General features: G+C 44.3%; 1 protein-coding gene across 4 annotated transcripts in view; it reads right to left on the reverse strand.

Annotated features, from left to right (window-relative positions):
• AFF3 (ALF transcription elongation factor 3) overlaps positions 1 to 26,553 on the reverse strand; it is a 554,454-nt gene that overhangs the window by 243,147 nt on the left and 284,754 nt on the right. For all 4 annotated transcript variants that reach the window (XM_059658990.1, XM_059658986.1, XM_059658987.1 and 1 more), the window contains one exon: positions 10,181 to 10,228. In XM_059658990.1, the coding sequence (XP_059514973.1) occupies positions 10,181 to 10,228 (48 nt within the window). The remainder of the gene's footprint in view (positions 1 to 10,180; positions 10,229 to 26,553) is intronic.

A 26,553-nucleotide genomic window follows, 5' to 3' on the forward strand; every position in this document is an offset into this window, starting at 1 on the left:
AACCATCCAAGGGCTGCTGCTGATCTGTGGATGACTCCAGTTACCACGGCCCTCCTCCCCCGCTCCACACGGCTGGAAACATGTTAGGAATCTGCGCTTGGGTTTTTATTCGCATCACAGTGGGCTCCTCGCTTCATAAAATAACTGGGGAACCTCCCAAGGAGCTCAGGTCCATTTCCTGCCTTTTCCAGAGTCTGGGGTGGGGTGTGTGTGGAGGGGTGTGTGTGGAGGGGTAGTGAGAGACGATCAGGGAAAGAAACAAGGAAAGTTAAAAAGTCAGGAAGAGAAGTGCTTATGCGGCAGAGCAGAGGAGAGGTTTCTGCCCTGCTGCCTGGAGAGGGCCTGTGGCTCTATTTTATTCCACGTGCCTGTGCAGGATCATCCTTACTGCACGTGGCTGGTTTCTCTCCCGCTTCCCCTTCCCCGGGTTCTCTGCGGTGGAGCCTGGGAAAGGCGTTCGGGTTTGAAGCGAGTCTTTGGCTCAGCAGGGCCTTACAATGTGATTTGGTGTCCTGTGAGGCAGCCCAGGCGGGCTTTGGGGGGCTGCTCATTTTTTAGAAGCTGTTACTAACTTGTTTAGTTAATTCTTAAGGTTCTAGGTTAAAGGGCCTATTCTCCACCACTCCCACCACAGATATGCTCTGTTAACTGAATTCAAACATATTTTTAAAAAGCTGAACCAACATGCTGTTAGGTCACCGTTATTGCCAGAGAAGGGAGAGCTAAAATGGCTCATAAAGTAAATATGCAGATGCAACTATTTTGACAATATCCCATTAATTAATATGAAATTCTGGAATGATTTTTTAAAAATGTACTTTATATAGAGAAATACCTCTACATGTGAGACTATTAGAAGGTATTTAGCAGTAGCTGAGGATTTAAATTAATGTACAATAAATCGATAATAAGCATGCTGATCTCAGGATTTTAAAATCAGGTTCAGAAGCCCAATCAATGCTCACAGAGAAATACTTAAAAAAAAGAGAAGAATATAAAAACCTTATTATGTTTAATTCCACAGAATCACAGGCCTCTAATTTAGAGTTACAATTTTAAAAATTAGGCACTAAAATAAAAACATTGTAATGAAAAAGTTGTAATAACAGTCAATTGTCCATAGATTACAACTTCTATAACTTTCTAGGAAATTCAGAGAGAGAAAGACATCCTTTTGCACAATAGGCTCCCCTCCTTCCTCCCCCTCTCCCCGGCCCCGGGGGTGGACAAGCAGCGGAAGAAGGGAAACTACAATAAGTAAGTCACCTAGTGTTACCATATGACAATTCGAGGTTAGTGTCTGGAGACAGCAGATGCACCGCTCCTGATTTCGATCGGACCCTGGAGGCGTGGGGAAGCGGTGCTGGGCGGGAGGCTCCGCAGCGCCCGCCGTGCCAGGCAGCACTGTGCCAGGGCAGTGAGGCCCACGCGGGCCAGGACTGGAGCGAGGCACGAGGGAAACACCTCACGCTCAGGAGGTAGTTGATCTGGGAGGTCCAAGAATGGCGACGCCCGGTTACCCATCATTTTATATCTTAGAAATTGTTTTAAGCTTTCCTGTGAGTGTACAATAGTCATCTGCAGAAAACTGGTATAATTTCACAACCCTCAATTCCAAAAAAATAACAGAAAAGACTGTGTGTGGTTTAATGATAATAAACACAATTTTAAAATGAATGTCTTGGGTTGATCACTTTGGATGGATGTGTTTTAATGTGTTCTTGTTCCAAGAATTGCTTTACACAGAACATATTAACAGTGGCAATAGCTTGGAAATAGCTTTGACTTCCAGCCCTTGATTCTAGGAGCAGCAACAAAGTAATTAGCCAAATTATCCCTGCGAAGTTATTATCCTGATTCTTCAACTTGTACATCGCACTCATTATCTCTCAAAATGGAAAACTCAGGCTCATGGAAGATCATGGGAGTACAAGTGGTGGGTGCGGAGGCGCTGGCGTTGCTGCGGGAACCGCAAGCAGAGGGCCAGGCTCCCTTGCTCCCCACCGCCGTGAGCAGGGCACAGACTGCGCATCTGTGCTACTGCTGTGTTCTCACACCCCGGGTAACACGCAGCCTCGCAGGGCAGCCCGTGGAGATCTGATGTTTTAAATGAACACCTCAACCTTTTTGTTGCAGGACTGGGAGGAAGACAGGTGGGGAGCAGGGGCAGACACTGAGCAAACGGTCAAAGTTATTGGTTTTCACCCACTTAGGTGGTATTTATTAGACATCTACTATGCGCCAGTCATTGTGCCAGCCCCTGGAGACGGGCCTAATGGGGTAAGAAAGACCTTGGCGACTCAACAAGAATAAGAGAAGGGGGTTCCTGGGAAATAGGGAATCGGAGCATTAAAGTCAGACTCGGGGAGCCAGGAAGGATCCCTGGAGGAACGGACGTCTTAGTGGGGCTTGGAAGGTAAACAGTGGCTGGAGGTGGGGTGACCGAGGTAAAACACCTGCAGGCAGTGGTGCCAGGTGAGCCAAGTCAACAGGGAGCTCCCGAGAGCAGAAGCCACACTGGAGGGAGATGGGCTAGTCCAGCCACCGTGATTCAGCATAAATGAGGGGGCACTCTGCCTGGCTGACCTCAGGGGTCCAGAATCCAGCCCCCAGCGCTGGCTGGTAGAGGAGGTTTCACGGCTCCATCCCAGAAATCCTGGAGGAATTCAGGTGGTGAGACTCGGGGACAGAACAAGGGCCCAAGCACGACGGTGCCCTGCTAAGAGAGACCAGAGGAGCTGCCCACAGAGGGCCCGGGCTCAGAGGGCAATGCCTCGCGCGTGGCTGTGCCACCCACAGGCGGAAACTGGGAGGAGGACGCAGTGACCTGAGGGAAGCTGACGGGGCAGTGATGGCACTGAGGCCTCGGTGACCTGTATCCTAGGACCTGTGTGCGAGGACCAGCTGCCTGACCGTTTCCAGGTCAGCGAGAGAACCAAAAGGTGCAGGGTGAGGTGAAGCAGGTCACAGGGCCCTGCATGCTAAAAACGTTCTCACACAAACACACACTCCAAAATACTTCTGCAACACGTGGAACTATATTTGCCTTTGTATTTTAGTATTAATATCACTTCAGCTATTATTTTAATATTTTATGTTTCTTAATTAGTATCCCCAAATACTCTTTATTAAAAGACCCCACATATAATAATGCACAAGTCATTTTCAGAACAGCACTTAAGAGAAACTCAGATTAAGGGTCCAAGACATTGAAGAATAACCCATGGACACAGTCTATAGGGTGGTGAAGGCCTGGGGGTGGGGGGTAGGTTAGAAGTCAATGGGAGGGGGGGAAGGGGACATATGTAATACTTTCGACAGTAAAGATAAAATTTAAAAAAGGACGTTACCAGAAACCCGGCCCGTCATGCGCTCTGTGCAACATGCCCCCTTGGCCCTCTCCTGACTGCCAGCCTGGGTCAGTGGGAGGCGTCAGCTCCACTGGCTTCCATCGTAGCCGGTGGCAGCTGGTCCTGGTTAACACGATTTGCGTGCCTCTTCCTTTCCTCCAGTAACATACTGACAGACACCCATGCAAAGACACTGACTACGATACCAGAACCTGCCCTTTAGGGCAGAAAATATATTCCACAGACTTCCAGCTACTTTGGCTGCTAACATTCCCTTGGTCTCTATCCCCAAGGTCCTGTAAATGCCTCTGTGACTTCTCATGGTGCAGATTAGAAGGAGAGAGGGGAATGTAGCAAGGCAAGAGGCAGTCCTTCATAATGAGGACTTCAGCACTTCCAGGGTTCTATTGGCCATCCCCCCAAAATGTCTGGGCTCAGAACAGATCCTGTAGAGTGGTCTCCTGCCCCAGCTCCACGGAAACTGACCACCTGCAGAGTGTAGCCAGTAGGAGCAGGCCGTGGGACACCCTCACAGACACTGGGCGCCCTTAGCAGGGGTGGAGCCATTTAAGTAGAGTTTTTGGTTTCAGCCCAAAGGACAAATATAATAACATCTATTGAAAATGCAAAAAGCGGCCTGGCTGGTTAGCTCAGTTGGTAGAGGGATACGCCAAGGTTGTAGGTTCAATCCCTGGTCGGGGCACATACAAGAATCAACCAATGAATGCCTCGGTAAGTGGAACAATGCATCAATGCTTCTCTCTCTCTCTTCCTTGCTCTCTCTCTAAAAATGATAAAAAAAAAATTTTTAAAGAAAAATTCAAAATAAAACCCTGCCAAGTGAAGCTAATTTCTCTTGGGCAAGGAGAGTAGGTTTTTCTCAGTGAATTTCTCTAACCTACTTCCCGTTGACTTTGATTTGATTTCACTACAACGAGTAATGGGATATGCCAACGGGGCTCCCTTAAAGTTATAGCTACAAAATGGCATTGACTTTGCCATTTGTGGGCTTCTTTTAGTCACTGGTAAAGTCTTTACTGTTTGAGACAAATGAAGTAAGTTATAAGGAAGAGCTGGTCTGGTCTGAAGCAGGGGAGTCCGACCTGGGTCCAGCTCTGCAAATGGCCCAAACAGTCACTCAAACAAGCCGCCTCTTCCTTCTCTGGCTTCTCTCGGGTGGCCAACATGTTCACTGGGTTAAGGAGCATGTGGACATTCAAGCCAAGGTTCCTCTCAGCCCACCACCCAGCGTCTGAATACATGGTGGGGGAGGGGGCTCAGTGAGGTACATTTCGTGTGACACCACTCTCAGCTCTCTCCTCACGCACGGTCTCCCAGGAGGTGCCTTCGTTTCCAGAAAACCAGGGAGAAGGAGTTCCCTTTACTTGTCGGCAGTCTGTTCAATTACTGCGTCAGAACACTGCCCTGGGTCTCCAGAATTTAAGCCACCACCAGTGACCTGCTTCCGATAAACGGAACTGCCACTCTAGGTAGGTACTCACTATGAATGTCTCACAGGACACGGGCACTGAATGAGCGTCTTCAGATGAAAGCCAAGAAGGTCATCTGCCCAGATGCTGCACTGAAATCGACTCTGAGTTCATCCCTTAAGTCCAAGCCAGAATCTCAACTCGGGTCTCCCGCTGAGAGGCTTGCTCTGTGATGCAGGCTGCCCCTCAGCCAGTGCCAGCTAAGCCTGTCTGCGTGAAATGTGTGCATCCCAGGTTCCAGCCCTGCACAGCCCCATTAAGTTGTAAATGGATTTTATTTGCTGAACAAATGTTAACGTCATTCTACGCTAATGGGTAATGCTATGAAAAGCACCTAAGTACTACAGCACCGGAGCCTTTATGGTGAAATACTGTGCAACTTAGGAAGCTGTCTGTTATAAACAGATGTCAGTCACGAGGGCTTCCAGCCCTTATTGCCCATCTTCACAGAAGTCAGTTATAAGGTCTCCCTTGGTTAAGTGAATTTTTCAATAGTACACAGATTTATTAAGTCCTAGGATTAAAATTCTCTGAGTAAAAATAAAAAAATAATTACCTTTTAGAACATAATGTAATATTTAAATGACTTGAAAACAGTCACCTCTGCAAAAATAAGACAGGGGAGAGAGAAAGAAGTTTAAAAATGAAGTTGGAGCCCCGGCTGGGTGGTTCAGCTGGTTGGAGCGTTGTCTCACACACCAAAAAGGTTGCTGGTTTGGTTCTCGGTTGGGGTGTGTACGAGAGGCAACAGATCGATGTTTCTCACATGGATGTTTCTCTCTTTCCTTCTCCCCCTTCCTCTCTCTCCTAAACAAACAAACAAACAAAGCAAAACATACCTTTGGGTGAGGATTTAAAAAAATAAAGTTTGTAACACTGTCCACAAAACCTCTATGAGTTCAAGTGCACAAACGTGTGATCTGGCACTTCTGATTCATAAACATGTAAAAATGGAAAACCTCCCATTCACAGTAAAATACACAAGTGGTTTCATTAATGAACCAGTGAGTTGTGTGGGTGGGTGGATGGGGGGGGGGCGGGGGGTGTTGCTTCTTAATTTAGTAAAACACCATAATTGTTAAGACAGAGAGAGGGTACTGAAGCCAGATGATGCTTGTTAAAATCCCAACTCTCCCACTTACTCACTCTGTGACCTTGGGCAAGTTGTATTTAACTTCTCGCCTCAGTTTCTTCATCTGTGAAGTGGGGATGTTAACAGTGCCTCCCTGTGGGCAGCTGTGATGCTTCAATGAGTTAGCACATGCAAGGAAGTTAGTGTCTCACTCATCATAAATGCTAGCTCTCCATCGTCTGGTAGTTGTCACAGTATGTCACATTTACTGCAAACGAAAAGGGATCCGAATGGAAGCTATGGCCTTTCCTCACGAACTGTGGCCTTTCTATGACTTTTCACTGTTCAGAGAACTCACTGACTCCATCTCTCCAGACTGGATTCAGCCAGCCTCCCCACAGAACCAGCACTCCAGGTGAGTCACCAGTGACTTTTCTGTCGTTTGCCCAATCCATCGGGTGGTTTTCGATCCTTGTCTCTCTTGTCCCCTTGGAAAGTCTGAGCACCACTGAGCTTGACACGCTCTCTCCATGGGTTGTAGGACTTTTCACTGTCACAGTTTTCCCCCGGTGTCTCCAACCACTCCCCCTCGTCTCCCCTGGCCACTGGACCTTCCTTCTCCTGACCTTTAAATGTTGGAATTTAGACTCTCATTGCTCTTCAGCCTCTAGTGTCTCCCCAGGCAAATTCACCCATCTCTGTGGTTTTATTGCCAACATGCTAATTAATCCAAAAATGTTGGTCTACAGCTCAGACCTCTGTTCTGAGCTCCAGACCCATGTATGTTCATTTACGCTCTCCATGTTACTGAAATGTCTCAAAAGGTACTTTAAACTCAACATGACTAAAAACAATTTATGACTTCCTCTCTGCCTCAAAGCCAGCATCTCCCTCACTGCTCCCTTGTCTGTGAGTGTCCCACAAAGCATCTCCCCTCTGGACATTGGCAATACCCTCCACTCCTTTTCTTCATCCCTTCTGCCCTCAATCCATTCTCCGAAGCAGCTAGTGGTGCATCTACATTGCCAATGTGACCACACTGCTCCCGTCTGAATCCTTCACTGGCTCCCTGTGCTTATGGGAACTTGAACATGGCCGAGAAGGAATCCTAAATTCCAGACACCGGGGCCACAGTGTAGGAGCAATACTGATACACAGCACATCTGGCTTCTCCGACTGAACTTTGTCCGCTTGCACTCCAGCCACTCTGGCCTTCCCTGGCCTTTCTGCGTCTCTGCAAGCCAAGCCCTTGCATGTCCTCTGCTTGGAACCCTCACCATTGCATCCCTGAGGCTGATTTCCTATTCATCCTCCAACTATCAGTTCAAATGGTGCTTCCTCGGGGAAGCTGTTCTTGACCCAAAACTAGGTCACGTGCCCTATGATAAGGAGGCTGTCATAAAACCGTAAGTGTTTATCACAATTGACATTCTACATTTACTTGTAAAATGAAAACTTAGCTCTATTTTCTGTAGAGTGGAAGAGGGGGCATGTCTGTTTGGCCCACCGTTGTTCCCCCAGGACCTCCCATGTGAAAAGGGCACGCTCACACATGTTAAATGAATATCCCAGTTTCCATCATTTTAAGGCATTTGTTGATGCCCCTGCTCTTACTCCACAACAAAAGGGAACCTTCACTTAAACGTGATGGCCGTGAGTAACAAGTAACTTTGGTGACCTTGGACCACAAGGAGAGAGAAACTCACCAGGACAACCGGGCTCCACAAAGACCAGCCATGGGAACCCAGCATTGAAAGGGCCAGGGCACCGTTTCCATGATTTACGGCCAACAGAATGTTTGTGAGCTGCCAAAATGATACTCACCCTTCTCTTTTGGAGGGTTCTTTCACTCACTCACTCATTAATGTATCCACACAACAAAATCGTGAATTCTAAATTCCAGACACGGGGGCCACAGTGTAGGGGCAATACTGATGCCCATCAAATACAGATACACATACAGTAGGCTGCAGCTGAGAGAGCCCGTGCTTGTTTGCAGGAGAGGACATGCTTACGGTAAGAGGGGAAGGTGATCCTGGAGAGTGAATGGTGTGCGTGGGGCAAGGGACAGCCAGAAAACAGTCCAGGCAAAATGAGAACACTGACAGGGTCTTCGAGGAGCTGCCTAAATACCAACGACTACCTAAACACCAAAGACCAATACCTCAGGCTGACAGGTAAGGAGAGAGGCAGTCGCCCTGTGCAGCCCTGTTTCCTCCGACTCTGCAGCTCCTCTCATCCTGGATCACTCCACATGGGCTCTAGGAAGAGGGGAGCTTACAGAGAGCTCGCTGTCTGCTAATGAAGGCACCGCCTCCACTACCCTAAACCTTGCATATGCATATGAATCAATGATCTGGTTGGTCCAGGCCTTCCCTTTTATCCACACCCGATTCGAGGTGGGCTGTGGCAGTGGTAGATGCACTAGGGGTCAGTGTCCTGGGAACGCAGCAGTGGGGTAAGGCAGACTGAGGCTCTCCTCAGTTCTCTTAAGGAAAAAAACTAAGGCTTTAAACTCTTGGCTGCAGCATTCAGTTTATTCTAGGTACACTTTACATTACTTACACTATATCCTTTTTTAAAAATATATTTCTTTATTGATTTAAGAGAGGAAGGGAGAAGGAAAGAGAGAGAGAAACATCAATGATGAGAGAGAATCATTGATCGGCTGCCTCCTGCACACCCCCTACTGGGGACTGAGCCCGCAACCCAGGCATGTGCCCTGGGCTGGAATCGAACCTGGGACCCTTCAGTCCGCAGGCTGACGCTCTATCCACTGAGCCAAGCCGGCCAGAGCTACACTATATCCTTTTGGTCTGTGAATTACTCAAGCTCCTACTCAAACTTCGAGCTCTGCTTGGAGTATGGAGAAGAAGGGTCACATGACAGGTTTCTTCTATATCCTCAGAGAAGATAGGAAAGGGTAGGGGGGTAGTGTTTTAAAGAGCAGCACCCAAGAGGGGCCCGGTGTGTTCTGCTATTGTTATTCCGTAGATGCAAACACCATAACCAACCAAAGGAAGATGGCCTAAACATTGAATATTTGGACTCAAAGAGGAAAGTACGTTGAAAGAGAAAAACAGGAAAAGTATATCAGCATTTTACACTATCTGTTCTTTAATCTGAAACAAAACTCCAGGACAGAGAAAACATAGATATAAAATAAAATCTGTATTTCTTTTAACATATCCTTAAATGCCAGAAAAGAAGCTACCCGCTTTGAAAATGTTTTCTATATAAATCTCTACCAGAAAAACAGAAGTCAGTATTAATTCAACAAATCGAACTTTAATTCATTATTTTGGTCAACTTGAGTTCCAAGATTTACTTATGACATAATGCTTTCCAGGAAGAAAAAAAAATATCCTGTCCCAGAAAACAATCTGATGGTTAATGTAAAGTTTTAACCAAATAATCACGTTACTGTAATTCACTAGAAATTCAAGAAAAAGTGTGTAGGGTGTCCAAAATTTAGAAACATATTAAAATGAAGTGTTTTTTTCTTCCTTTATAAGGAAAGAACTTCCACACCATCTGATCTAAGTTATCTTGGTGTTCTGCCGAATGCAGTGTCAGCTTGCTGAGAACTGTAAATTATTAGGTTACACCCCTAAAAATATGAGTGAAGAGAAAAATGGATGAAGAGGACACTGACTATAAGTTTGGACACGCAGGAAAACACTAATATGGGACAACAGCCCAGCCCAAGTGCCTCTGGGTAGGAAATGGCTCCTGGAGGGCATCCACTCCGTATGACCATGACGAAAAGGACAGGTTTACGAGAGTAACACGCAAAGCAGTAACATGCAAAGCAATACCGAAGTGCATTTCCAGAATCCGAGATGCCGCTTCATCAGAGTGCTTCCGATTCCAGTTAAATTTAGGGGGAAAACAACAAGGCAACCCCGCCCGACTTAACGTACAGACCATGACAGCTGCTTCTAAACGCCTCCTAACAAAAAGGCCTCCAAAGGTGAGCACAGCCACGTATGCCACCTTAACTCTGTTCTCCTGCCTCCCAGCTAGTCCTGTGAGTACAGTGCCCCCTCAGCCCCGGCAAAGGCACCCAACTGAGGAGCAGCTCCCAGATCTCGAAAAGAAGTGCGGTTTCATCAAGAGGCATTTAGGCAACTTGCGTGATTCCCCGCAGAAAAGGTAAAGTGCCGGACACGAAACGACCAGCTCCCTCTGACGACGCAGCCACATGACTGCTTTCTATCTGGAGACTGTCCAGCCAGCTGGTAAGATTCGTAAAGGAAGATCCTTACCCGGATTATTTCTTCCACACAGCTGTTGGTTTCTCCAGATCGACTCTCCTGGAAGCAAAGGAAAAAAACACACAAATTAATTAGCCTGATAGACTAGATTTATGGTTACAAAGAAAAGATGACACGTTAGCTCCTACATTTAATAGAGTTTGGACTCAGGGAAATGCCTAAACGGGGACCTACCCATAAGCTCCTTTCCTTAGCGGGACAGCTCCCATCATAGCTATGACTGCTCTCCCTCCCCCACTGTGCACTGTGCTGGACAGCTCCGCCGGGAACACGGCACACGCGGGGAGGTCAGGCTGGTCCCTTAGCCACAAGGACACGGAACGGCAGGCTCCTCAGAGTAAGAGTACACAACCTGCAGGGCTGAGCTCTCTTTGCCTTGGGCTCATCCAGATGTAGAAACATGGCATCTACTGCCCAGCGGATCCAGTTCACCTCCAAATACATACAGTGGCCCCGCCAAATACAAGGTTGCTGCGGCCGAAGTAAAAGTGTGGCAGTTCCGCTGCCCTCAAAGCCTTGAGTTACTAGTTTGATGGGCCGAAACCCAAAAGACCAAAGGAGACATCCTCTCGACATTCACACGGCATTCTGGGTGTCATATTCCAGAGCCGCTTGCTCCAGGACCCGCGCTGCCCTGTGTCATGGAGATGTTAAGGGCTCTGGGAATGGCAGCTGCCGGTCACAGCTGACTCTGTGGAGCATTTTAAGCTCCAGAGATGCTGTGCGGTGACTACTGGTGACACAGCCTGGAATGCAGGAGGTGGCTGTGTGGGGACATGAAAGCAGCAGCAGACACAGCAGGTAGAAGTGGTACTGTGGTGTCAGGGAGAGAGTTCTCTTGCCTTTTAATTCAATGATACTGACCACAACTCAGCATGACATCCTAAGCTCTCCTCACCCTGAATGGAGACCCATGCCCAGTAACCAGGAACTCCCCATTCCTTCCTCTCCCCAGTCTCAGGCAACCACTAATTTACTTCCTGTCACTATGAATTTATAAATTCTGGGCATTTCATATAAATGCAATCATAAAATATGTGGACGAGCCATTGTTTCTTAGGATTATGCTTTCAAGGCTCATCCATGTTGTGCCACGTATCAGTACGTCACTCCTTTTTGTGGCCGAATCGTACTCCACTGTATGGATAGACCACATTTTGTTCATCCATTCACCAGCTGATGGACACTGTTGTTTCCACTTTGGCTATTGTGATAGCACTTCTCTGAACTTTTGTGTACAGTTTTTGTTTGGGTGTGTAACTAGCAGTTGACTTGGTGGGCCATATGGCAGTCCTATACTTAGCTTTTTGAGGAACTGTCAAACCGCCTTCCCCAGGGGCTGTCCCATTTCACATTCCCACCAGCAGGTTCTGATTTCTCCATGTCCTCATCAACACTTGCTATTTTCCAGTTTTGTTCTTGGTAGTAGCTAACCTAGTGGGTATGAAATGGTATCACGTTGAGGTTTCAATCTGCTTTTCCTAATGATTAACACATTGTATGCGGGAAACGTATTTATACACTTTACGTATTTATACGTTCTACCAGTGTAGTACAGCGTGGGACACATATTAATATGTTTTTCATAGACTAGTGGTAGAATGCGGGTAACGTATAAATATGTAAACTAAAGTTATCGTAATTTTACTGAACGTTGCCATTTGTGCAAAAAATTAGCAAAAATGACCCGCGCCACCTGTTAGCGCGCGATAAAAACTACACGCAAACAATGTGTTAATGATGTTGAGCATCTCTTCATGTACATGTTGGCCATTTGCATCTTCTTTGGAAAAATGTCCTTTTCAATTTTTTAATTGGGTTGTCTTTTACTTGTTTTAAGAGTTCTTGATATATTCTGGATATTAGACCCTTTATCAGATATATGATTTGTATATATTTTCTTCCATTCTGTGGCTGTACTTTCTTGATAGTGTTCATCCATGTACAAAATTTTTAACTTTGATGGAAGTCCAATTTATCTGTTTTTTTCTTCATTGTTTTATTTTTGGTGTCATATTTAAGAAACTGGCTAAATCCAAGGTTATACAGGTTTACCCATTTTCTTTGAAGAGTTTTATAGTTTTAGTTTTTATACTTAACCCAATAGTTTGAGAACTTTAGGTAAAATTTATTTCCTTATGGACATTTGATAAGTTTTAGTTAAAACAGAAACATTATCTTTGTATAGATTATTCCATTTTAGTCTCCTTATTAAAAGATCAATAACAAAATGTGTAAGGCACAGCCATTGTTGCTAATGGTGCATGAACACTACATGTCTATCCTTATAAATCAAGAAAAACTATGTTAAATATCATGACAGAATTAGCAATAATACTTCATTACCCTCTCCTACATTCACCCTTTCTTCTGTTCTTCTAAAGGTTACAGTTTGGTGACATACTTCTAATGAGTCCCCACTCCACCCCCAAGACTTATTCCAGGACTTCTCTGGAAATGTCACTATTCTGACACTCTGATCACATTGGCTCAGAGAGCTCTTTTTGGAACCTGCCCCAAACCTGCTTCCTTTCCAAGGCAGCCCGAGGAAACCATCACAAATGCTGCTGGTAAATTCTCACTCAGACAAAGCTTGATGGCCCTTTGAAACGACATTTGGAATTTAGTGGTGGGAATGAAGGTCTCAATTAAAAAATGTTTCTTCAAACCCATAACCATTTCTCTTACTCTACTTCCAAGTCTCAACCCTTTCCTACCATGTAACATACGGGTAGAGCAAATGCTAAATTCTCACTGTACTATTCTCCACCCTAAAACAATTAATCAAGGAAAACTTGATTTCATGTTCTCCTGGTGGACTCACCCAGACACCCAATACACAGAAAAGACTCATCAAATTAAACTCTGGGTTTGATCGCTTAAAGCTAAGCTTCTTCTGAAAGTAGATTTATATACATGACAGATTGCTCTTACAAGTAGCTCTCCCTATAGTCCTATAAGTTTCCATGACCCTACTCTGAAAAGGGAGGGAAATGCAGTATAGATGCCCCAGAGATAGGGTATGTAGGATTAATACATTGCGTCATCTCAGTGAGCTCCAACCGTGAGCTCTGATGGTCTCTAGAATGACAACAGGTCTTCTGTACTAAAAGGGCCCCTTGCAGAGTTGAGGAAGTGAGACCAGACCCAAGGACTTCTAAGAACAGTCTCAGGACATCCTGGTCTTACATTCCAGTGTGGAAAGTCCTCAGCAGGGGAAACTCGTGGGCCTTCTCTGAAGCATTTCTGACTCCTGGGACACCTGGTGTTACAACAGGGGGAACCTAAGACGGGTAGTACATTGGGTTTGGATCTCTAGGACCCTGTCTGGAATGGAGTGAATGCATGAGGCATGGTATGAAAGAAAGTTTCAATTAAAAGGAAACCTAGAACTCATTTTAGGCCACTCAGTGACTTTAGCAGATGGAGAAACTGTGGCCCAGAGAAGTGGAGGACTTTGTTTAAAATCATTCTGGTAGCAAGGGGCAGGCAAGGTAGAATCCACACACATTTCTTCAACGCCAGTTCAACCTTAGAACTGCCTCAACTTGAGGTCACTGTCATGTTTAAAGTATGAAACTAAAAGGACCCGGACAGTGTTGGGGTACATTTCCCCCTTCCTTTCCACGCTGCAAATTCCCCAACACTTGGTCACTCTGTCTCTTCCTCACTAACTTCTGACATCACATGCATAGGCCAAAGCAGGAAGTGACAGGAGAGGAAGTGGAGAGAAACGGTTAAAACTACTATCCCTTCTCTGACATTAACAAATGAGAGACAGGACTTGTGTGCTCTGAAACTGGAGGACAGAATTCCGCCTCTTCTCTCCCAAATACACAAAAGGGGGTTGGTGGGGAGGGCTGTGTTGGCAGGGCATAGGGGTGAGGGGAGACCTGAGGGCCTTTCACCTACTTGAGCTCTTTCTCAAACCTGGTTTCAGTTGCAGTTGTGTACTCTGATTATAATTACATTTAAAAACTTCCAGTGTTTATAAACAAGATTCAGGCATGCATGTAATTTACATCTCTAAATCTGAGTTTGTTTTTTTTCACAGTGAAGTTACTGCTTTCCTTGGAAAGGTACCCACTGAGAAGGAGGGCTGCACAATGCAAATTTTAATTACTCTGGAGTTTTTGAGGGTTTGAAGCTGTTGCTTCCTGCTGAGTTGCTGAGCTGTTGTTCTTATTTACTCCGATTTTGATGAACCCACTCCATTTCGCTATCATTACATTTTGAAATCTGTCATAACAGTCTCACCTCATTGAATCTCCAAGTAAACTTCAATTAAAAGCGAGCAACCCCAGCTGATTCTCCTCCACAGCCTTGTTTGTCACGTCCCTTTTTCACAGAACTGCTTTCCCCAAATCCTACCACTTAAGAGTGCACTCCACACACCGTGCCAGGGAAATGCAAGGAGCTAAGTACAGCAGGTCCTCTAATAATGTTGTTTCACCCGTCAACTTGTTACACAATCGATGAGATGCCATAGAAACTTAGCTCTTGTTTACATCAATTAGTCTACGGTGAAATTCCACTATACATCAGCTCCTCTTAAAGTCACACAACCTACTGACCACTAAGTGGGGACTTACTGTATAGCTCAAGAAACAGCCAGGAGCTTTCTATCAGTGAGAGCAGAAGTCCCTCATTCCCATGCCAAGCACAGAGCCCTGGAAGAAGCAAGCAAGGCTTAAGGAGAAAATACTTGATCAAATCAGTGGGAAATGGCATTTCACTGCAGAGGCGATGAAGCCTATTTTAAAAAAATAGCTTAACTCTTCATCGGACACATTTAACGCAGAACTTTTGTTCTAAAATAATACTACTTTAAAGTCACAGTGCCTGTGTCTGCAAGCTCTCAAAAGGCCCTTAAGCATTTAGAAATTATTTTATCACGTGCACACTCTTAAATACTTCACCAGAAGTATTTTAAAATAAGTCTTACTATTCTGGATTTACAGAACACCTCAGGTACAAAGAAATCAAGTGTGCCATCAATGCCCCCAAAACAGTGGGTGAGGGTCTGAACTCAAATTCGGGGATCATCGTAACTCTGTATGAAGGCCGTCCAATCGATGACTATGCCCCCAGCCTCACCTGAAGCTAGGGTTACCGGTGGACGAGAAGGCAGTCAGCCAGTTCTCTTCCAAATTCCGCCTGTCTTACACCAACCTAACACCTCCCCTTCCAAGGCCTACATTCTGTTCCCTATCACCCAAGCCACAGGCCCGGCTTCATCCCTCATCACTCTCCTCCTTATCTCCTGAATCTTGCTTTACCCGCCATTCACATCCATCTCTTCCTCCATGATCCTACTGTCACCATATCTCTAGACATTTATACAATGAGAGAAAAAATAAGCAAACAAAATCGTAAAAGATGTATAAAGGCATAAAATAAAAATGCCAAAAAAGGACAGCAGACAATATTAACTAAAAGACAGGTCATAGAAAAAAAGAATTAGAGAGCACAATACAGAAAGAGTAAAAATAGGGCATTAATAGGAATGCTATGGAAAAGGAGGGGAAACAGAAATATTATGGATATTAAATATATATTAATCCACCCCTATTTTCCAAATAGACAAAGGACACTCCTCCAAAAGCTACATAGGGAGATAATTCAAAAAATAAAATTAAATAAGGCTAAATTAACAGATAAAATGAACTTGGAATGCTAAGAGGAAACCCCGACTTTTCAAGCACGCCTGAGATAGTTACTGAATGGTGCTTACTGAAGTGGTCGTGCACACAGCTACAAAACAGCTTCAAAAAAATTCCCAAAAGTAGCTGTTTTATAGCCCAGATTCCTTAACCACAAGTTATCAAAATAATAAGTGATGAATTAAACATTGTGAAGGCATAAAATCTCCTAGAATTCTTGGAATAAAATGGAGACCACACACTTATCAATAATTCTTTATATTTACAGAAAAATAAAATTAAAATGCTGCAAAACAAAACAATGGGATGCCCCCAAAGATATTCTTTGAGGCAAATTCATATACTAAAAGCTTTAATTATTTTTAAAAGGAAATTTATGTACTAAGTAATATATTTAAAATTTTAAATGAAAAGAAACATACAAAAGGAATAAAATAAATAGAGAAAACCAAAGAAATATTTACAAGACAAAAAATCAGTAGCATTTATAAAACCAAAATACAATTTCTTAAAAACCAAAATAGAATACACTACCCAAAATAATAGAAAGGGACTTAAAAATCTGTTCAATAAAAAGTAAGCCCAAATAAACATAATTTGATATAAGGGGATAATAAAATATATGGAAAAGATAATTATAAGAGAATCTTAATATTAATATTAAAATAGAATATAATACTAGTAAGTAAAAGTTTTTATGAAGTTGGCAACTTTTTGAAAAACATCTGACATAAGAAATAAAGAAAAATGATATTAGACCTACAAACTTGAGAATGCAGACTAAATTAATGGAAACTTATCTCCTAATAAGGTGTTCAGCAGGACAGTTTTAGAGTGAAGTATTTCAAACTTTTAAGGAATAACTAATTCCCATATTCTTTCTCTTTCAGAGTAGAAAGTACTAGAAAGCTCTGTCACTTACAAATTAGTATAAAAACCTCATGTAAAGAAAATAAATAATTATCCCTTATGAAGTTAAATATAAAATCCTCAACAGAATATTTTTTATTGTTTAAAGTATTACTAATAGTAGTACATATGTCTCCTTTTTTTAGAATATTATAAATATAATTCAATAAAACATTATAAAAATTACTAGAAATTTAGTGGATTTTGTCCTGGGAATAGAAAAATGGTTTAATATTGATGCCCTTTGAAGGTAGTGCATCATAGAGGGAATATGTAAAACTGTGATCATCTCAGCTTACAAATTTTTGATCACATACCTGGAAAAATCCAAAAGACTCCACTGTTACTCTTATTTAAAAAGGAGTTTAAAATGTGGAAACCAAATACTCAAAGCTCAATAGCTCTTTTGTGTAGCAGCAATAAACAATTTAAAAATATGAAAAAAAATCCCACCTGTAATATCAAGAAAAACGAATGAGGAATAACCTTAACAAGAAATGTTGAAAACCTTTACGAGAAATCTACAAAATTCTACTAAAGAATACAATAAATAAATAAATAAACAAACAAATATATAAATAAATCCATCCCTGAAAGGGACCAAGTTAGACTTCTCAAATACTTCCCAACCTTCCCAACTCTAACATATAATAATATCTCAAAACTGCATTAACTTAAAATAAAATGAGGTGAAAACCATGTAACAGAAATTCAACCATTTAAAAGTGTGCATACAACTCAGTGGCATTTATGCATTCAGTGTTGGGAATCACAATCACTTCTCTCTTGTCCCAAAACGTTTCTGTCACTCCAAACAAAACCTCTGGCCCCTCAAGTAGTTTCTCCACGCTCCCCTTCACGTTAACTTTTTAAATATGACTTTTTTTGTATTACCAAACACTATGCTGAACTCAAAGAACAAAATCAGAAAAATGTTGATGAGTACATTTACTTGTATTAGTGGATTTTATGATTGATACAGCTCTCATTTATGTGTTTATGACCAGCTCCTGGCAGAGTACTTGTTACCTCATAGTAAGCTCTCTATGGTGTTTGTTGAATGGATAAGTAAGTCAGTGGTCATATACTAACAGAAAAAAAAAGACTATTTAAAAAGTAATAGGGCTGGTCATCCACATTACAAGGGAGGTCTGCTCTACCCACAAACAAAATAAATTATCACTAGAGTTATCCTAAAGACAAATTCTCAGAACATCAACATTTATTTACTTTAATAAGTTAAGCTTATTCTGATGAGTACAGAAACTATTAGCACGTTGGTGTCTGTAAATCAGAGAACAAGTATGAGCCTTCTAGCAACAGGCAATAGTGCTAAAGAGTTAATGATCAATTTTCTATCAGATTCTTAGCCATTGGACAAGGTCTTTCAATTATGTGATTATTTTCATAATGAAAATTAGTGACCTCAATCAGAGGCTGTGGTTAAAAGTGTACTGGTTTCTGGAAAGTTAAGTGGTCTGTCAGTGCGATGACCTTGTCAAAAGTCATTGATGACATAAAGACATCAGAACAGAGACAGTGGTCTTACATCCTGATCACTAATTGGCATCGAGTGCTTTCCCACTTAATAAAGAGCCCGAGTACTGTGTACTGGGGACGTCTTCCACACTGTCCTGTCAACGCTGGGAAGAAACCACAGAACAGGGATAATGAACACATGCTTCCCACTTGCACTCTGACACTGACAAGAGTACTTCGAGAGATCTGTGTTCTGTCAACTAAAACGGTGCGGCCATTGCTTTCAGCAGGAGGAAGACCATGCAGGTTCAGGCAGGAGTGACGATGCTGATGTTACCACATCCTCACGTGACAGGCAGACTCTGGTGAGATTTCTAAAACAGTCCATTCCTTTTTAACATTTTCCTGAATCCCATCCTGCGCCCAGTTTATCCTATCTAATAAAAGAGAAATATGGTAATTAGCCGTGCCTCCGCTACCCTTCCCATTGGCTAATCAGGGAGATATGCAAATTAACTGCCAGCCAAGATGGCGGCCGGCAGCCAGGCAACTTGAAACTAACATGAGGCTTGCTTGCTTCAGTGACGGAGGAAGCCAACGTTCCCCGCCTACTGCTGTCGGCCTCTGGGCTTGCAGTTCGAAACATTGTTACAAATACAGAAACTAAACAAACTCCAGAAACCTGCTTTCAGCCAGCCAGGATCTCAGAGCTGGAGTTGAAACAGTGTTTTGATTATAGAACCCAAACAAACCAGATACCTGCTTTCAGCAGCGAAGGCCTCAGAGCTGGAGCCAAGCCTCAGAGCTAAAGCTGGCCCAGAATAAAAAAGAAAAGAAAAAAGGAGTGGTTGGGGGCTTTAGTCACCCACCAGCCTGAAAACAGCTCTCAGCCCCTCACCCAGACTGGCCAGGCACCCAAGCGGGACCCCCACCCTGATCCAGAACACCCTTCAGGGCAAACCAGCCGGCCCCCACCCATGCACCAGGTGACAGGGGAAGGTGCCCCAACCCCCTGATCAGCCCTGCTCTGTGCCTGATAGGGGGGAGCTCCCCAACCCCCTGATCGCCCTGAGGCTCTGTGTGTGACAGGGTGTGGCGCCCCAACCCCCTGATCGGCCCTGCTCTGTGTGTGACAGGGTGCGGCATCCCAACCCCCCCTCCCCCCTACAGGCCCTGCTCTATATGTGACAGGGTAGAGCCATAACCTCTCCATCGGCCCTCCCCTGAGTGTGACAGTGGCGGTGCCCCAACCCCTTGATCCGCCCTGCTCTGTGTGTGACAGGGGGCGGTGCCCCAACTCCCCTATCGGCCCTACTCTGTGAGTGACAGGGGTGAGCTCCTCAACCCCGATTGACCCTGCTCTGTGTGTGACAGGGTACGGAGCCCCAACTGCCCTGATGGGCCCTGCTCTGTGCGTGACAGGGGGCAGCGCCCCAACCCCCTGATTGGCCCTGCTCTGTGCGTGACAGGCGGTGGCATCGCAACCTCCCGATCTGCCCTGCTCTGTGCATGACAGGGGGCGGTGCCCCAACTCCCCAATCGGCCCTACCCTGAACGTGACTGAGGGTGGCATCGCAACCTCCCGATCCGCCCTGCTCTGTACATGACGGGCCGGCGCCCCAACTCCCCAATTGGCCTTGCTCTAAGCCCGACCAGGGGTGGCACCTAGGGATTGGGCCTGCCCTCTACCACCCAGGAGCAGGCCTAAGCCGCAGGTCGTTATCTCCAGAGGGGTCCCAGACTGCGAGAGGGCACAGGCCGGGCTGAGGGACCTCCCCTTCCCCCCCACCCTGAGTGCACAAATTTTTGTGCACCGGGCCTCTAGTGTAATAATAGAAGGTTAAAATGCAAACTGACTGAATGGCAGAATGACTGGTCGCTATGATGGGCACTGACCACCGGGGGACAGACGCTCAATGCAGGAGCTGCCCCCTGGTGGTCAGTGTACTCCCACAGGGGGAGCGCTGCTCAGCCAGAAGCCAGGCTCACAGCTGGTGAGTGCAGCAGTGGTGGTGGGAGCCTCTCCCACCTCCGTGGCAGCACTAAGGATGTCCATGGGGAGAGGGCCTAAGCCGGCAGTCGGACATCCCCTGAGGGCTCCCAGACTGCGAGAGGGTGCAGGCTGGGCTGAGGGACGATACCCCTCCACCCAGTGCAAAATTTTCATGTACCAGGCCTCTAGTCTAAAAAATAATATGTTTTAGGTAGCAGAAGGCTTGTTATAATACAGTTCTTTTGTTTTCTTAAATGATGGAGGAAAATTTTCAGGAAAAACACATTTGATTATCATTTAGAGGTGGCAACACAGTTTTCTTTTATAATCATGAAATTCTGAACACAAAGGCTTGTGTGATGGAGAGTCCAGCCCAGTGTGGCTGAAGAAATTAGCCAATTACAGATACTAAGGACTGCTCTAATTTGTGTCCCAACGGAAGACAGGTAATCAATTCTCTTCAGCCAGGAACTGAAATCACTATTATAAATGCCAAAAGTGGTGCTATGCATTTGACAATATTCTAGTTGGCATGTGCTATTAATTTTACTTCAGCATTTTGCCAGAAGAAATAAAGGACAGATTCACAAATAACCCTTAAAATGTGATGTTATTATGACTCTTTTTTCTTCATCATCATATCACCTTTCCAGAGAGCTCTCAGGTCTGTCTGACCTCCAAAATAGCATTCATTCTGGGTGTGCCTGACATGGACTGTTTTATGAATGCTCTCTGAGGAAATGGGCTGTAAGTTAATGCTGGGTAAAGAAAGACAACTGCAATCAGCTGGGGAGCAGGGGAGAAGGCTTACCTGAGAGGTGGGAGTGGGGAACATGGAAAACAGGAGTGAGAAACTGGTACGTATTTTTACTGGCTGATGAAAATTTCTAAGTATTCCACATTTCATATTTTTAAATAAATCTATCTACAATGCCACACTTAAATATTTTCTTCTTTTTCACTTTTTAAAAACTTCGTGTATATTTAGAACATTCTCATTCTTGACTCACTATGACTCTTGGGACATATTTGCAGGCTGTTGGAGAAGAGCTGTCACCATGGCAATGGCTACTCCTATAAAATGCTCAGTTCCTTCAAACTGTCCCCCAGTGTAAGGCCCAGTGAGCTCAGTGGCTTGTGGAACTTGGGGTGCTGGGGTACCTGGGGCTGAACCTGGATATTGGTCCACACATGCGCCCTTTCCTCTATCAAGGCAGGCCTCAGAGGCCCCTAGAAGAACTGCTATGTAAAACATCACCAGGTAAAGTCATCCTTTATTGTGGTCCTTGGGGGCAATTCAGGCAGAGAAGAGACGCGCCTGCTCCTAGGCCCCTACCAGAAAGAGGGCAGACTGTCTTCCATCCCAATCCAAAGCTTCTGGATCCCAGGGGAACACACTCGCTCTTATCTTCATACCCTCACTACTGTCATTCATCCCTTGGATTGCAATCCAGAGGGAGAGAAACAAAGGTTTTACAAAAGTTTGGTACGAAATAAATGCAACGTCTGAACTATGCTGAGGTTATTATGGCGAGACCTCATTTGGACAGGACGCAGGCATTCCCTTTTCAACGATATGTAACACCGGGTGGGGGGGTCCTCCACCTACAGGGAACAGCTGGAGAGAAAGCCATTTGTTTGGGCCACTTTCTGGTTTCACAACCTTTGTCTTCTCCAGCTTTTCTCGGTAGATATTACAGGATGGAACTGATCATCAGGCTATTTTCTGCACCAGGAATCTCTCTTCTGAATACAGTCAACCTTAACTGAGTTTATTAAAAAAAAAAAAAAAAAAAAAAAAAGAAGCCTGGAAATCTAATGAAGACACACCCAAGATTACGTTGGAATAATTTAATGAAAAATGGTCATTTTGTGATAAATACCAACAAGAGCAGTCAAGTTAAATCAGAAAGTATGAATAAAAATTAGCCAAGGCTATTTTCTATCTAACACTACGGCTTAAAGGCCTATAGAAAAAGCAAGAAAAGAATCACTCAGTCATCTATCAACCTTCCTCTCCGACCTGATGCCAATGGACTAAGAGGCAATGTTTGATTATGGACTCAATTTCCAGCACTGGGGAAGGTGGTGAGTTTTAGAGGCTCCTTCCCAAAGGCTAAAGAACATGGACACCCAGAACCTTAGCAATCGTGATGGAATAAATGATACACATTCATTAGTGAGACATGCAACCAGAGAGTGGACCCGAAAAACCTGTAAGCTGGTATAAAATGGAAGAATAAAAGGCTGGCCACTGCTTAGGTAGATGGTGTAGTATGATGACAGAAAAGAGCATGATTCAACTTCCAGTGTACTTCTGCTTTCACACTCAGAACCACCTTCCGGGTTATAAAGAGTAGAACAAATTAAGAAGGCGTTCACACCCCAGTTAGGTGGCAATACTAAGAGAGAGCTTTAACCACTTCACATGGCCGCCCCAGGAAAAGTGCACTCACGGCACTGAAGGGACTTGCTGCTGTGGCCACAGGCCCACCACCTTGGAGAAACCACAGCCCCTCAAAAAAACAAACGCGCTAGCTCCTCCTAAGGGAGGGTCCCCAAACTCCACACTTGAGTTTGCTCCTTAGGGCCCCACAGTCACAGCAGAGAAGCTTGGGCTTCCACAAATACAGCCCTGCCCTTTGTCACACATGTCCCCCAGGGAAGTCACCTAACTCCTCTAGACCTCATCCTTCTCACTTGTAAAGTAGGAATAATACTAGCACCCAGGAATGGGAGGACTAAATAAGGGAACACATAAGTGCATACAAGGCATTTGGTGGGGTGCCTTCCATATGACAGCTGATCACTACATATGAACAATTATTTTATTTTAGAATTACATAGAGAGTACTTTAGTACTTAGAAAAGAAGCAGTGATTATTAGAAGTCAGCGTGAGTTCACAAAGATCAGGGATGTTATCTCTACCGTTCCCCTGGTGTAAAATGTAACGCATCTGCATTTTCTGCAAGGCCTCTGTGAAGATCTTGTAAGACCTCCCAGTGGGTGAGAGGGAAACATGTTTTGGTTGTTAATACAGGTAGATGGAGCTAATGGACTAGCCACACCTCAGTAAGTTAGTACTTATAGCGTGCTTACTATGTGTCCAGCATGTTCCATACTAGGGATTCATAACTGAATATAACATGCAACAAGTCCTGCCCTCGTGGAATTTCGATTCAAATGAAAGGAGACAGTAAAATAATAAACAGATTACAGTACAATGGAAATTAAATGTTAGGAAGAAAAGCAGACCAGGGGTCTGGGAATTGCGATGGGGTATTGTTAGTCATCTCTTCATCTGATGAGCAAGTTATCTCAGAGATAAGACCTGGGCTAGGTTAGCTCCCTCTCCTACCTCTTTCCCTACCTATAAAGCTATAATGTTTTTTCCTTCCACGATGAGAATTTCATCATTCTTAGTGACAATGATGTGTTTAATGTTTACCTTTGTGGCTGAATTAAAGCTCCTTGATTCTAGAAAAAGATGGCACGATTAAAGGAGGGTCTGCCATTGGAGGAGCAGCTGAAGAGAGCGAGATAGCGTGTCCAGGGCAGGTGAAGAGGTAGAAAGGCCCAACGAGGTGTCTTCACACATTAAAGGGCCTTGATGCAGAAAAGGGTTTAAGCTTATCCTGGGTCATTCCTTCCAGACATGGGCGTGTAGACTAACGGGGGAAAGTACAGGGATCATATTAGCTTCCTGAAAGCTCTTTTCAGAATTAAAACCATCCACAGAGAGAATGGGTATACTGATGAAATGTCCAACCAGAAGGGAAATGACTATTTGAGTAGAAGTTAGTTATTACCTCACGTCTAAGTGTGAAACTCTTTCTCGCTTTCAATCTATAATTCTGGTCCTTTCCAACCAATTTTTGACTAATAAAATGTTGAATGGTAAATTTCTGTATCTTCTGGTTTAGTATAGTCTATATGAGTTATTTATGAAAAAAACACACACCCTAAAAAGAATAAAAAGAATATTCTAAAAGTACCAATCTACAGGTATGGAATAAGACCTATTACAGTATCCAGTAAATTAAATAGACTAATTGAGTAGAGATTTGAGAAATTTTAATGAATAATTAAGCAATAAAAGAATCCAATATGAAAATCTATTACAACCTGTTTACATTATTTAACTTCAAGCACTTCAGTTCTGTGTGCTTCTAATTAGCAAGCTATAAAATATGCCATCCATGGCAATATAATGAGAAGAACTGTTTATAATAATAATTGATATTCATTTTCACAGAGAGGAAGGTTACAGGGATACAGGTTGCAGCAAACAAAGGGTTAAACTCATCACTGAGGAAAATGCTGCAGGGAGGTAGCCTTTATTATACATTTAACCTCACAATGCAGGGCCCTGTCCTAGAAAATACTACATCACAGCTGAAGCTTCCTGCTGAGGCAGGTGATTTCCCAAGGTGAGGAGGTGAGGGCGCGGGCAAGCCAGGCGTCCATGAAATTCCATACTTTCCCTGGATTGAATGAATCCTACCATGCTGACAATGACTTAACTCCAGCTGTTAACTTTCACGTGGTCTCCCTGATTCCTCAAATCCTACCTGCATAAATGTTTTACAGAAATACTGTGTGTGTTGTGAAGGCCAGGAAATTAAAAATGGTTGTCATTCTGCATTTGGGCTGGAGCTTGCCTCCTGCGGCACTCCATTCCTGAGCACAGCCAGGCTGCGCATGGGCTTGCCAGTGCGAATCTGGGCTCAGAGGTGGGAAACAAACCCATAGGACAAAGACCCCCCATTTCTGATCCTCTTGTAATTCTGGCTTTAGAAAAATCAAAGTGTTCATTCAGGAGAGATGCAGCTCCTGCCCCTTTCACAGAAACAGGAGCATCTATAAAGACCCGCGCTGGGAAGCCTCAATGCTTTCTAGGCGCATGATTGTGGCGGTAAACGTGTTTCTTCACCTCTGGCTGTACCTCTGAGCTGCCAGACAGAAGCCGTTACTCTGCCAACAAATAACCTGCCAACACTTCGCAATAATTAGAGCAAAAGGTCCTTTTCTAATATCGCAGAGTAGAAACTTCAATATTAAATTTTCCTCTATTTGTTCTATGTGCAAGGCTAAGAGTGAGAGAATCTTAGACTGGTTTCCAGCTTGGAGTCACGGAGACATTTAATGTAGGTCACAGTCTGGGACCAGCAACGACCCAGGACAAAGCCAGATCAATGTGCGCCAGGAACCAGTCATCACAGCGTGGCCACTGTGTGCCAATTCCAAGCCAAGCAGGCATCCTACCGGCCCTCATTTAAAAAGAGAAAACCAAATAATCTTAATAGAGTACTGGTGGGCTTCTTTTTCACCCCATGCCTTTTAAGGGAAAGACCGAGTCCGCTCTGATCAATACAACCTCTCCTGCTTCCTGTGTCTCTTCCATCTGTCAAGCAAGAAAATGCCTTTCTGTTGGCACTAACCCACTGTGCCCCCAAAGGGAAGAAAACCTCTGAAGGGACTGTCTATTTATAAGCATGCAGTCTTTTCTTAAAAAAAAAACACACTTAAAAAAACAAGAAAACGCTCCTCAGAAAACCTCTTGAAAACACAGCTGAGCGGAATGAACTAGAAGATGAGAGAAAGCAATCATGTTCAGGGAGCTCAGATTCTGCTTGGGAAAGAACCCCCGTACCTAGAAGGCCACTTATCAGTCACTTCACGTGCTCATTCCTTCGCTCACAGCTGGTCACTGGGCACGGACACTGTGCCAGTCCTGGGGGCAGGTGGGAAGCAAGACAGATAGGGCCCAGCTCAGCTCATTACACTTTATGGCGGAGCCGGAAAACAAATACACAGGCCAGTTTCAGAGGGTGACGAGTGGATACCGGAAAGTCCATCCAACACGGCGACCTGAAGGGGGTGGAACCGTCATCAAGACTGCCTTCCGCACGAATATCACCTCACTTTACTCACAACGCAAAGGTACAATGGAGCTTACTGTCCCTTGGATGAAAGGGGCCTGTTTAAGATGAGACAGTGATTAAAAACAGCCGGTGCAAAACCCCAAAATATAACAACATAAAATTGAAAAGCTGCAGCAATATGTGGTCCCAATTTCCATCACATCCTCACGACTCTGGGAAAAAACTATTTACAGTTCCATAAGCAGCCATACTGAAAAGGTAGGGAAAGAACCACAGGTTTTTTTATAAGAAATTTTGCAAATAACATGGCAGTATTGCAAAATGCAAATGCAAATGCTGCTGAGCCATCTGTCCAGTATTACGGCAACATTGGGAAAAGGCTCTGAAAGAAATGATGTTTGAAGTCATTAAAAAAATAACATGTCAAGTTTAAA

Source organism: Myotis daubentonii, chromosome 12, assembly GCF_963259705.1.
Source record: "Myotis daubentonii chromosome 12, mMyoDau2.1, whole genome shotgun sequence".
Taxonomy (NCBI): Eukaryota; Metazoa; Chordata; class Mammalia; order Chiroptera; family Vespertilionidae; genus Myotis; species Myotis daubentonii.